At 35.2% G+C, this 14635-nt stretch overlaps 1 protein-coding gene across 1 annotated transcript; it reads right to left on the reverse strand.

The window, feature by feature from the left end:
• Positions 1–3186: 3186 nt before the first annotated feature.
• On the reverse strand, positions 3187–14377 carry LOC109208649 (ubiquitin carboxyl-terminal hydrolase MINDY-2). Its single transcript, XM_019371779.1, has 12 exons — positions 13962–14377; positions 9046–9164; positions 8819–8925; positions 8601–8688; positions 7189–8203; positions 6935–6989; positions 6751–6832; positions 6531–6611; positions 4477–4581; positions 4347–4396; positions 3677–3806; positions 3187–3489 (listed from the first exon to the last, which is right to left on the reverse strand). Exons 1-12 carry the CDS (start codon positions 14122–14124, stop codon positions 3412–3414), a joined length of 2073 nt encoding a protein of 690 aa, XP_019227324.1. The 5' UTR covers positions 14125–14377; the 3' UTR covers positions 3187–3411.
• Positions 14378–14635: the final 258 nt, after the last annotated feature.

Below are 14635 nucleotides of genomic sequence, written 5' to 3' on the forward strand. Positions count from 1 at the left end.
GGGGGGGGGGGGGGGGGGAGGGGAGGGGAGTACAGGAAACATCAGGATTTTGGGGAAGGTGGGTTGACGGGAGTAGCATAAAAATTTATTTTCCTAAAAATATTTTATCCTCTCTAACTAAACACTAGAAAATATTTCCCGAAAAAAGTTTTCCACTCACCAACCAAACAAGGAAAAATAAGTGATAAAACCACTCATTTTTCAAAAAAATATATGTTCATGGAAAACATTTTCCTTCATACCAAACACACCCGTAGTGTTAGTTCAAAATATTGTATTGAAAACTTTGAATTAGCTAGCATATCCTGTACAAAGGCGAAGCTAAGAGTTCAATCTAATGGGTTCTGAATTTTAAATTGACAATTTAATATATATAAATGCATTATATGAGCAAAACGTCCTGAGTTTACTGAGTCTGTATCCGGACTTCTAGCTCCGCACCTACCAATAGACAGTGGATCAGATTAATCCATTCCGCTATGAATATGAAAAATAACTTCATGCAGAGAATTTCTGGTGATACTTTAGAAATTTATTTATTTTAGAATTTTTTAGGTGCTAAAGATAACGAGTAGCATAAATGTTTATAATTTCCAGAAATGTGCAAACACTAAAATTCCGTAGTTAAATAATGGCGATCCAAAAAGGCCGTGATCAATAAATGATCCAAACTTCTCATCAATAGCCTTCCAAAAAATTAATTATATTCTCTCTTTTTTTTAATAACCCAAAAAACCAACTTATTTACTTGATTTTAGAAAATACTTCCATATTGCCTGACATTTGGTTGAAAATGTTCAACAAGTAGTTTGCATTTTTTCTTTAGTTTTTGCGACTTTTATTTATTCGTGCTATTTTTGAAGAAAAAAATATTTATACTTTCCAAACTCAATTTATAAGGTTTTGCAGAAATTCAAAATCTGAGTTTAGAAAAGTAATTTACTTGGCAAAAACTTCAAAAACACCGAGCATAAACAAGAGTTAACTAAATTTTCTAACAATATTTGCAAATTGTATTTTAGATTTTTGGAAACATTTTCGTAGAACATTTTTTCTTTTGTAATGTGTAAACACCGTTTTTTTTTTAAAAAAAAAAATTCTTCCAATAACTTGTCCATAAACCCTAATCAAAACACACGACTTATCCCCAAAAAATATTTCCAAAAATAAATCAAAGCTAAAGTCATTGCGATATTGTCAATAGGAGTCACGAATATTGCATCAAATCATGTTTGATCAAGTTTCTAAAAAAAGCAATAGATAATACTACGTACTATTTTCGTGCCTAATTGTTTGACATTCTTTTTCTTTTCATCAAGTAACAAAAAAGATTGACATCTTATATTCAGAAACTATAAATCTTCATATTAGTAGTTTGTCCCTACTAATATTTTTTATATTACTACTACGTATACGATACAAGTACTTTTGACATAGATTACTACTGAGGACGAAGCCAAGATTTTAAGTTTATCAGTTCGAGATTTTAATTGTTTACTGTTACTGGATTCTAAATTAATAATTTAAACATATTCAATGAAAATTTTAAGATAAATACAGGGTTCAAACTAAACCTACTAAGTTCGGCCAAACCCGCTCCTGGCACTCTAGCTCCGCCCCTGATTACTGCAAATTCTAACAAAATCCATATAAAAATAGTAAGCTGAATTTACTGTTTATTTATTCTAGCCGGTTTACATATTTATAAATACATATATTATTTTAAACAGTTAGGTGAATGGTTATTTAGGTTATTATATCAAAAGGAAGATTACGTAATTAAAATTTGAAAGCAAAATTTGTAAGAAAAAGAAAAGGAAAAAAAATGCACAGTGAACAGTAATTGTTTGTTAAAGGGAGAGGGTGGTGGGGTCAACATCATAGCTGTAGGATTGTCATATTCCCAGTCCTAAGATTGAGACAAAGGATTAGTATGGTCCCCTCTCACACACAATAAATTCCTTTATTTAGGAAAATAAATTTTGTGTTTTTTTTATGTGGGATGGGTATTGTCCCTTTCATTATCCCCACATATCCTGACTTTTCTCTTTCTTTTATCTGCCCTTTGAATTTAATATCTTCCCTTTTGCTTTCTTCAATTAATGACAACCCTCAAAGTCAATAAACCTTCTAATCATCTTTAACCAAAATCATTTAGCTCCTTTAATCTTTTTATTCCAAAAAAAAATCGATTTATTAGATTGTATAAAAGTAGTTAAAGTTGCACTCTAACTTGTAATTATGTGACACGAGTTGTAATTATGGTGTAAAAAAGGGTAAATGATGCATCCACCACTTCAAGATTTTATTTAAAGAATCAATTTGGAACTGTTTACATTTGCTACTAACATATAAATCTTTAACAAGACTAAAAAACTTTTAACATATATCAGACGGACCTAAAAGTAAATGTACTGACATGACAACATCCACTTCGATGTCTTAGTATTTTGTTGTTGTTACTGTTTATTGCTATTGTTTCCTTCCATCCATTTTTTGGCTCTGTTATTGTTGTTACTATGTTTCTAACCGTCTTTGTTGATAATGCTTGTTTTTATTGTTTCTTTTCATCTTTCTTGAATCGAGAATCCATCAAAAACAGTTTTCTCCACTTTCCCAGAGTAGAAGTAAGATCTGCAAACACACTACCCTCCACACACCTTACTTGTGGGATTTCATTGGGTCGTTGGTTTTATTATTGTACTGACATGACAAAAAATTGACCCCAACAAATTTGTACTGCCTTATATATATGTGCCCGATATTTCGCAACCTCTGTCTCAAATTAAGTTCTCATTTCGCCATAGATTTTGAGTACTTTATTTCAAGAAAAATTTGAAAACAGTATTTGTTCATGGAATATGATTAGTTTTTGAAAAAAAAATTCAAGTTCCCAAAAATTGATTTAGGGCAGTATATAAAAAAATTTCTTCCACTTTTAAAACTTCAACTTTTGTTTCAAATAAAATGCATGTCTAAACACAACTTCAACTTCCAATTATTTTTCGACACAACTCCAAAACCTCTTTTTTCAGGTTTCAACCAAATCTATGTCCAAACGCTAGCTAAACTATTTGCCAATCTAGCCAACAAACAAGGTAAAAGTACCTATTGGCGTAATTGATGAAATCGAAATACAGATCTCCAAAGCATTGAATTATCAGCCATTAGGCAAATGCACAGGTTGTAACAAAGTAGCCTAATGTTTCACCAACAAAATAGGGTCATTCCATTAAGAAAGAAAGATCTCTGTCTTTTTTGTCATTAGCCAGAAATGCCCAGATATATACCTTCTATACAGAAAGTTGAAAACTGCAACTTAAATAAAAAAGTGTTGCTTTGATTAACATGAGAGTCATTAGGAAAATAAGGCGTTTTCTACTTTACAAACAAACTTAAAAATTGCAGTCTTTACATCACAATACACTTGTCTTTTGATGACTTTGGCTCCGGTCTGGCCGACGAAGATGCAGGTTTGGTCCTTGGTACCTGTATAAAAGTAGTTTACTCTATTAAATTATATTATGAAGCTGATAGTATACATTTTTCACGTACCACTCCATTCCGTGACCTAATCCACTAATCGAAAGTACTTCAAGTCAAGAGTTATCAAAGATGCAACTTAAAACACGAAAACCTGCTCAAAAGAATGAATATCAGAAAATTTCAAGCCTACCTGCGGGCCAGTAATCAATCTCGACGCACCATTTACAGCTTGTTGTTGGGGGTTTTGATTTCTCTGTGGTGCCTGTTGTTGTTGCTCAAATTCTTGTTGCTGAAGAGCTATTGCCAATTGTAAATCAGAACTGCAGCCAACAATCAGCACAAGTTAGTGCTATCACCAAGTAGATATATTCATACTATCAAATTAAGGTTGCACAATTGAGCATATCAACTTTAAATTATCCAAAGAGTTCCAAAAGAAAGTTACCCTCACAGTTAAAACCAATATCTTTTTGATAAGGTAAAGTAAATTCTTTTAAAAAGGGCACCAATGAGGTGCTACAAAAGAGTACAAATTAATGTTTCACTCTACATTGTAACTAAAACGCGCCAGCAACTTCTCCACATACAACATTTTTGTTGACAGAGAATAGAACGGCTTTGATGCTAGAACAGGAAGACAAAACAACCTTGCCCAAGTATCTCCATCTAACTTTAACTACCAATCAAGGCAAAAGTTGAATATCAACAGACAACTGGTCGAGACCGCTGTTTGTCAATTAAAAGACGACGGGAGAGCTAATGAAAGAGAATAGCTCCTGATGCAGTATATGATCTGACATGTTCCATTCTCATGTTAATTTATGCAAAAAGAAGACGAATAAATATTATCAGATAATTACTTGAAAGTTGGATGTCCTTGTCCTGAATTGTCCATGTTTGCCAGATAGTCCTGGGAATAACAGCTGAAGTCAGTTTCAAATACATCAATGGTAATCCATAACCTTCTATTACAAGCAGAGAACTACGTACTGCAGTACTGGCCATAGCACTCTGTTGATCCCATGTGGTGTTGGAATTATCTTCAACCTTGAACTCCTTGAAGTTGCCAGTAACATATATCGTGTCTCCATTCACCTGGAGAATATTGAGAACTCAGAGTTGAAAGGCAATGCAAGCAAGTAATAACACACTAACTTCTGGAACCAAAAACCAGTAGATTTTTAATAGAGCTGCATTATACTGTTCGTCCCTTCCAAGAGGCAACAAGACGTGCAAAAGTCAAGTATAGCAATCACGTCGGTAACAGTACAGCGTACCTAATGTGATGCAATTTGACACTATAAAACATAGCAAACAACACATGCTTAGGAAAAAGGCAGAAGATGTTTTTGCATTGTCTAGCTCTATCGGAATAATTAAAGCCTAGCTGTTCCTCACCTGGCTAACCAACTTTGCTTCATATCGCAGTTCAAGTGTCATAAGATAATACTTCCTTTATTCCAAGTAAGGAGACCAACTTCCCCTTTTGGCTTGCTTTAGTGTCTAATTTCCTAATAGAAAAAGTATCTTACTCTTCCAATGCTTTTTCAATATATTATTCTCAAATGGGTTAATGGGATTCACTTTCATATAAAAAGTTCAAATGTTGGCCTCATTTTTGGACCTACATTTAATTTTAGATACAAAAGACAGTTTATGTCACCAAACAACCGTGTTCAATCTAATGTAGGACCGCTAAAACTGGAAGGAAAGAGTATTAGATTTTTGAACAGCCTAAGATAGAAAAGCAGAAAACTTTGATAGCAAGAGACCTGCAATAATTGTAAAACTTGCTATTCATATTGCTGTGTTATTATCATATAATCAGTTTACCTTGTAAAGAAATTATTATATTATCCAAATTTTGCTGTTCTAACTTATTAACTTGATTATTTCTTGTGATTTCCTTACACACTACTGAAAAAGGTTACTCCCTAAATCCTTATCGACTGACCTAATTCTAACCTGCATGAATATTAGGGGGGAAAACGAAATTCATTATCTCTAAATGTTAATCATGTCCAAAGCTGAAGTCTTGAAGATAACATATAACTTCTGAGTATTTGAAATTTCTAGTATGCAGAAGTGGTCCCTGTTTTCAGTTTTATGATATCTAGAAAGGATTAAAAATGATCGAAGAGCTTATTACTTGAGAAGTAGACACATTGTTGGTACAATTGCAAAAAACTATCAAAGTAGGAGCAGGGTAACATTGAAGTAACACTTAATTAGTATCATTCCTCTTCTCTGATCTACAATGTTGTACACAGCACTAAGCGGCTCCCAACCCTCAGTTGATCATATAGGATTTACAGAAAGAGGTGTAAGTTCTCTTGGTTGAGGAAAAAACACTGCTAAGTTTCAAAAGTATATGTGGACTAGCTGATATTCAGTTTCTAAAGGCCATAGAATCTGTGGCAGAATTATGACTACTATGGATGCTACTTAGAGCTCAAAATTAAGCTTTCTGCAGCCACTAGTGGAACTTACAAATCGGCAGGTTACAATGAGACGCCATACTGCCTAAGCATGTTTCTCTGCCCCTGAAGATAGAGACTAACCTTTGTTATGACTTTGTATGATTTTGTTGGTAAATAGAAATTAATGTTAAGATTTGTCTATGACTTTGTATGATTTGGTATATAGGAATTAAATAGGCTAGGTACAGCTATAATTAAATTGTAACATAATAAATTCTAATGACAGTCAGAACAAACCAAGCCTCCAATATATCTTCTTTCCTCTTTTATGTCTTCACAACCTTGAATCTTGGATTTTGGCTATAGCGTAAGATAATCAGAAACCAATAAGGACTACACTCTTTTGAAACAGGTGGTTGGTTTAAGCATATGAAACACAATACTTTCTACTCTAAAAATTAGTTAACCACAAACAGAATGGGGTGGAAACTACCTGTTGCAAATGTAAGCGAAACAGAGATTCAACTTACCTTTCTAGCATGAAATTCCCAGGTTGAAAACTTAAATTTAGTTTTGCCCATTCGTCAAATATAAGGTAAATATATGAAAAGACACACTTCTTACCTCATTGAGTTTCTCCCATACCAAATCAGATTGATTTATATATCCCTGGTCAGTGGCCAAAATATATAATTCGCCTTCAAACTGCACATAAGCTGACATCAGTTTTCTATGCCCAGAAACTTGAGAAGTGGAGATATAGTTGTATCCACATAGGAAATTATTTTACCCCAGTACAAATCATATAAAAAATAATAATAATAACAAAGCAAGCCCATCAGACCTTAAACATGGTATTGAAATGATTATTCCTGAAGAAAACACAAAGTTCCCGCTCTTTCAAACCCTCTTGCAAGGAAAATAATCTGTGCAAAAGAGGAACAAAGAGTATTCTGTTACTACTAGCAAAACAGAGTAATACAGTTAATGAACAGGAGAATGAACTTATAACAGGGAAGGAAACATACCCAAAGATTGTTAACTGGCTTGCACTGTTCTTTAGAAAGTTCCTCACCAGTTCCCCTAATGTGAATTAAGAAGAGCAAACATAGTGTTCTACTTAAACTGACAAGGTAGTAAAAAATACATGAAAGAAAAGAAATACAATTAGATCAAGGAGACATTCATTTTTACTTTTTCTTAGATAAGTGTCAAGGAAGACATTCATCCTACACAAGAATGCCTGAGTTGCCTGATTCATTCATATTAAAGAATTTCTCACCTTCTCTCTGTGTGATTTCATCCTTCACAACTGTCTCAGGCACATCTGTACTGCCTCCATTCACTTGTTCAGCAAGAACCACCTCACCTTCATACATAGGCTCTCGACTTTGGTAACTAGTGGTTGCTGACTCCAATATGCAATCCTCTCCTTCATAAATGGGCTCATCATCATCGATGGAAGAATTAAAGGTTTCAGGTTCACCTGTGTCATGTCGTCTGCCACCCAATGAACCTGAGACTGCAGATGGTATTGAGGAACTAGATGAATCAAACGCATCACAACCAACTTGTTGAGGTTCAGATGCATTCCCATTTCCAGCAATAGTGTGTGTTCCCTGAATGCCATTCGTACCTCCAGATAGATGCTCATGATTTTCACAAGCAGATGAAGAAACATGTCCTGACTCACGAGGTACACTCTCATTTTCAGCCAGCAGTTTTGCATTTCCAAGTTCTTGGGGAGGGGTTTCCTGATCAATTTTCAGGGATGAATTAATCAGTGCTCCGGAGACTATTTGGGAACTATTTGGATCGGCATCACCAGATATATCTCTATTGTTAGATACTATTACTTCTGTGGGTATCAATGCTTCATGCTGCAAAACTGGTTGTGTCGTCTCAATATCATTTCCTTCTGATGTCTTGGTAAGAACCATCGGCTCTGGACACTTTAGATTTGCTGTCTCACCTAAGGAATTCAGTCCATCAGTTTCTACTAATGAAGTTTCAGATAATTGAAGGGCTTTCAACAGCTCTGCTTCTTCTTCAATATCTCCTTTTCTGGCTGTATGGTTATCGGTAATAGAAACAGGAGAATCTTCAAATGATCTCCCTCTCGAGAGGCATGGAGAAGGTACCCCTAGTGCTGCAGTTGTAGCAGCAGCAAAATCAACATCATCATCTTCAGAACTTTTCTTATTCTCAGTGTCCATATTTTGGGTTTCAAGGGCAACAAGCTCCCCCATCAAAGTATTATACGACTTTGATCCAATTGCATTTGCAGTATCATGATCCTGGAACAAATTGATAACTCAAATAAATAATTCACTTTAAACAAAAGTTGCAATAAGGTCTTGAATCTTAAAACTAGAAACAACTTTTAGGGCAAAATGGTCAAAATAATGCAGCTTCATCGGGAAAAAAAAACTTATCCTTGATGCAATCTCAGTCTTCAATACCATATGTTATACACATCTGAGTAATAAAATTTAGAAGGTTTTCGAAGGCCAAAATGAGTTGTCCAGCATTCGACCAAACTAGAATAGGACATCAAGAAGTCATTCCATTCGTGGATAAAATAGAGATATATTATAAATATAAAACGAATATTGATTTAGCAATTAGAATCTGCGACAAGAATGTCCTCGGACATTCACGAGTGCACTCAAAGAAAGTAGCCAAAACTGATACCTGTGGATCAACTATCCAACCGTGATAAAGTGGAATATCCAAAAGATCAAATATTGCACATTCACGAGTGAACTCAAAGTCATCAATTCTGGCAAACAAGACATGTATTTAATCAGAACCACAACTGGAAACATGCATGTTATTGCATCGTAAAGATATACGGACCCATATGTTAATAAAATGAATAAAAGCAATCAAAAAGAGGAAAGATTGTCTACCTCCTGAATTTTATATTTACATCAATACCAGTGGCAAGTCTAGGAAGCAAATCAATTGCATCAGCAATATTCTGTTGCTGATTTTCAACATATCCTTCGTCTTTGTCCTGAACAGCAATCAAAAATACTAACAATTACCTCAAATCCAGTAAAGAGAGAACACATGTGTTTGGATAGACTACATAGCACAAATGAAAAGAACAGAAAACCTATCGATAAATAATTACATTGACATTACTGTTTGAATCTATCAGCCGCTCAGCAACGAGAGAAAGCAATTTCTCCTGTGAAACCTCAGGAATATCAGGACTCAAGTTCAAGTTGTTCTTCAACAATAGCACGTTACCTGTCGAACAGATAACAAAGATTCATATCAAATACACAAATTTATCCTTAAAAAATAATTCAAAGCATTAACATAGATTTTAAAGCAAACTGGTTAACGACACCATAACCTTCTTCATGAGCAAGAAATGACTATACACAACAGAAATGCATCCCATTGATCACGAAAATGTATCCTTTTTTCTATATTTTTACCAGCAGATGAAAGTAGCTGAAATGAGGATGTTGAGATGAATGTTTGGACATACTAGGTTAGACAGAATTAGGAATGAAGTTATTCAGGACAAGGTGAGAGTGGCCCCCGTGGAGGATAAGATGCTAGAGGCGAGGTTAAGATTGTTCGGGCATGTTAAAAGGAAAAGCACAGATGCCCCAGTCAGGAGGTGTGAGAGATCGGCCTTGAGGGGTAAGAGGAAGGGTAGTGATAGACCAAAGAAGTATTGGGAAGAGGTGATCAGGCGGGACATGGCGCAGCTTGAGCTAATCGAGGACATGACCCTTGATAGGAGGGTGTGGAGGTTGAGATTTAGGGTAGAAGGTTAGTAGGTAGTCGAGCGTTTCCCTTTGTCTTCCTTAGTTCAATAGTATTAGTGTTAATATGGTATTTTTATCCTTAGTTTGCTATTACTACATATCTTATATTGTTATTACTTGTTATCAGTACGTCTTCCATCTTTTCTTTAGCTGAGGGTCTATTAGAAACAGCCTCTCTACCCTTCAAGGGGTAGGGTAATGCTGCGTACATCCTACACTCCACACACCCCACTTGTGGGAATACATTGGGTTGTTGTTGTTGTTGTTGTTGTTATAAATGATTTTTCCGACAGCAAGGAACAACTTCAACCCCCAGCTTATTTCCTCTTTAAAATAAGGGAACTCAAGTTGTTTTATCACCTTGAACATGATGAGATGTATTAAATGTCAAGAGAATTACTAATGATTATGTCACAATAATTAGAAATCCCCAGAAGTAGAAAGCTTTTCTTATTTCATGCAACTTAACATTCATATATTTCTTTAAACAAGATTTTATTAATCTTAAATACTAAAAATTAACATAGAAGATATTGTAGTCCAAAAAATAGGTTATTGCAGTTATGTCCTTTCCCTATGAGTTCTTCCGGTTAATAAATATAGATTTATAAATAAATTTGGACTCAAAATTAGTTCCTCTATCATTGTTGAAACCAAATTGTAAACATTATCACGTGGATAAGTAAATGGATCAAATTCATTGTTAGACTTCACTCACGAAAATAACGACAAGTCCTTTTGCATTTAATTTGAAGCAAGCGTGAGTAGTCACCTAAAACTAATAGGATTATAAGGCTAATATCTAGAATTCCAGTTATTGTCCTTTTATTATGAGTTATTATGCTTAATATTATAAGGTTATTTTTGTAAACCGACATTGTATTCATACTTTTATAATAATATAGATTAAAAAAAACTCCTATATAAGGAGCTCTCCCGAATGTGTTAACTACCAATTATGGCAATTGGCAAGTGTTTTTTCCTGTCTTTTCTTCATTCAGACATTACCACAGACCTTGGTAGAGACATAAGCACCTTCTGCGTACGGCGTACCTATGGATGGCCTCGTCTGGTCAGAATTTTCCTTCCTTTTTCATAATTTCACTATCTTGCTTCTTTTAGATGACCATTCTGGCAACAAGTTTTTTATTTCTAGTACTGCTTCTATGGCGCCAAATATATATCTACTCCAGATGCCACACCTCTAGGCACTTTTTTTTCTGGATGGACCTCTAGGCACTTTTTTTGGGAGAAAGGTAACATCTCAGAGCACTTCTTTTGAGTGACCAATTCCATGGGGGCTACCTTTTTCCAGCCTCTTCTTTCTCTTCCCATTTGTGCAACTTTTTCAACAACTTTCAACATTTCTTCAGGCAGTTTTTTTTTTTTTTTAAAGAAAGCTATTCAGGCAATTTCTTAACTACTCTTTAGCTGCCAATTCAAGCTACTCCAAATTTTTGAAAGTTTGTCACTGTACCCTTTTCGGTGATTGAGAATAGATTCTTTTCCATGTAAATTGCAAAACCATAGTTCTTGCATCATACAATTGCCAGCTATTCTTTGGAGAAAACAACACCGCCTTCATTTTGGATGATTGTTAAATATTCGGCAACACAATCAATGTGTATCTACTTAAGCAATTCCAGTAACTTCTTTCCATTTCTAGTTTGCAAAATAAGCATACTCGATCTGTTTCAATACCTTTACTTTGCTGGGGCGGGTTGAAAGACAAAAAAATCAGTAACAAATTGCTACACTATAATATTCTTAATAATTGTCGCACCCAAGGGTGTGGCCCAGTGGCCAATGAAGTGGGTTGAGAACCATGAGGTGTCAGGTTGAGATCCCAAAAGAGGTAAAAATACTAGGTGATTTTTACTTGTGCTGGCGGGAGGTAGCAGGTACCGCGTGGAGTTAGTCAAGGTGTACGCTGGCCCGAACACCACAGTTACAATAAAAAATATTCTTAATAATTGACATAACACTTCATTGACCACTAGGTCACACCCCTAGATGCTTCTCTCCATTTTTTTTGTCACGTGGTACCAGACCTCTTTGCATAAATGCAAGGGAAAGCTATATACCGTATATGTCCACTCTTCCTCGCACTAGACCGGAGACACCCTTGTACGGTATAAGTTTTTTTAATGATGTCATAGACTTAACGAATTTGCTAGACTTAAAAAGATTCCGCCAACAGGGGCACTCTTAAGCCGCTACTCGGTCAAAGTTTCCTTCCTTATAATTTATACTCTTTCCTCTTTCTGATGGCTATTCCTGTATTCCAACAGCATCACATCTCCTTTTGGTGATCATTCTGACAAAATTCGAGTATCAATCAACAACATAGCGAGTGACCAGGCACTTGGATACCTATGTGAGATGTACCACTAATCAGAAACCTGGGGAGTGCAAGAAATAGTTTTCACGGTTCTTTACAAACAATCCTTCTGAAGCCCAGTATAGATTCCCTCTTTCCCAATCTTTGATACGGTAGCTCAATCAAACAAGCACAACTGATAGCTCAGAAGCAGTAGGAGAACTTGAAGAAGGCTCGTGGAAGAGTAAAACTTTATGCACACTCAGAACAATTGAAAGGGTGTTTGTAACGAGAGATTGGGTAATCTGAAATTGCAACCCTAGTTAATGAAAGTTATTTTACCTTACAAAAAGAACTTAAAAGGTTTGCGACTCGCTAAATTTTGACTTTATATGGTAATAAAGAATGCCGGATCTGCTGCCTATACTTCAATTGCCTCTAACAGCTAAGATATATCCAGTGTTCCATGTGTCACGGTTAATTTAGAATGTAGCAGCCCAAGTTAAACCTTCAATTGACCCACCAACACTTGCTGAGGATGGACAATCCCTGACTGAACCTGTGACTAACTTCTACAAAAGCATGGTAAAGGGGCCAAATTCGACTTTAACAGAGATTCTAGCACAATGCACAAATCTCTTGCTATAAGAAGCTAATTGAGAACCTAAGGTTATACGGCCCATTCCCCAAGCTTCAATTGTATGCATCAAGTTCTTTGAAGGGGGTAAAGCTTCAATTGTATGCATCAAGTTCTTTGAAGGGGGTAAATGTAACGTGCAAGGGTTGTACCTTGAGGTTTAGGTGAGGATGGTAACTGTTATCACTGATTTTCATATTTACGTTTATGAATATTTACAGTCTAGTCCCTCCGTCAGCAGTTGCTAACAACCTATCACATGTCAACTGATTCCCTAAGATCATATCTCTATAGATTACTATAACCATAGATCAATTAGTGCGAACGAAACAAGTTTCTGCCTTTTTCTACTTCATTTCCTTTTCTTTCTGAATTCTCTTTATTTCTATTTCCTTTGCATCTTTTGGTCTCTCTTACAAGCCAGAGCAGAAAAAGCTACAATTCAGATTCGATACCACAAAATAAAACAAAAGGAACGATTAAGTAAGCATCACAATAAGCAGATGCAGACTTCTATCCTAAAAGGCCATTACAGGTTTAGGCTAAAGTATAGTCAACTCTCATAGTAAACACTCCCTTTGTTCCAATTTAATGTGATGTTCTTTCTTTTTACTCTGTCCCAAAAATAATGATATCTTTCTATATTTAGAAATAATTTAACTTTGAACTTCCTATTCTACCCTTTTACAATCGCACAAATTTCTACAGCTTACTTGAGAAGTGTCAAGAAGTCTTTTTTCCCCCTTAAACTTTGTTCCCAATCAAATACATCAGATAAAATGGGATGAAGGGAGTAATAGTTTTTTTCTTTTTTTTGCTTTGATTCCCTTTGATCCCCTTTGTTGGAGCTATTGCTCCTTTGGTGACTCGAACCCACAACCCTGGGATTGTAGGTGGGGAGTACTATCATCTGAGCAACCCCCTCTTGTCAAGGGGGTAATAGTTCAAGAAAATCATACTGCCTTTTTACGATGACAACAACAACAACAACAACAGCTACGCGTCAATTCCAAATTAGTAAGAATCTGCTATATAAATCCTCTATATCTTTTCTCTCTACAGGGCTCTCTAAAACTAAAGATTCTTTACTATTATAGAAAACTCTAACCAACCTAAAAAGAATACTGGCAAATTCCACCATAAAATACTAATTTCGACATATAAATTAAATAAAAATAGGATCTTTATCATAACAAGTAACCAAAATAACAGAACTAAGACAGTAACAAACATTTTCCATAATATGTCTCAATCTCAAAGTATACATACAACTTAATAAAAACCTAAGGAAGAGAAGGGGGGCTTACATATAGCAAGGAGTGGACATGGGCCATTGTCGTTCTGGAGAATAATTGGTGTGGTTCGGCCCAAGAATTGAATAACCTTAGTCTTGTGCGCCATTTCTTTGGCTTCTGCTTCCTCCTCTCGCTTTCCCTCTTCCGATTGAGAAGTGGGTATTGCAGAATCCATTTTTTTGTTCGAATTCGATTACTTTGAATACCCAATTACACAATTCAATCTGAATCTACTTTTCTTCAATTTATAAATATAAGTAGAAAGTAATTTTACGCTATAGGATACGTTGTGAAATTTTCAGAGGGAACCAGAAATGGTGTAAATGGGAATGACGGAATCGAAGGGGAAATCGAAAGAAGAACGTTTCTCCTAGTAGTACTATATTACATTTTCCATTTCGCGGGTCGGTGGAGAAAATTAGTTAAAGTTAAAGGGCTCGTTGACAATTAAAAATTCACATAGGCATAATCGGAGATGAGGAGAAAATGATAAAAAAAAGTCTTTTATGTTTGGGGTAGGTTTAAAAAGGTCCCTTAAATATACTTTAAGCAGTTTTGGTCCTTTAATCTTGTCGTATACTTCTAATTTCCTTCATATATTTAACTAACTTTAATTATTAGATTAAGCGAAAAACTGTAAAAAAAGAAGATTTAACCAGAAATTCCAAAAAAGTCTAGACAAATCT

Source organism: Nicotiana attenuata, unplaced genomic scaffold, assembly GCF_001879085.1.
Source record: "Nicotiana attenuata strain UT unplaced genomic scaffold, NIATTr2, whole genome shotgun sequence".
NCBI lineage: Eukaryota > Viridiplantae > Streptophyta > Magnoliopsida > Solanales > Solanaceae > Nicotiana > Nicotiana attenuata.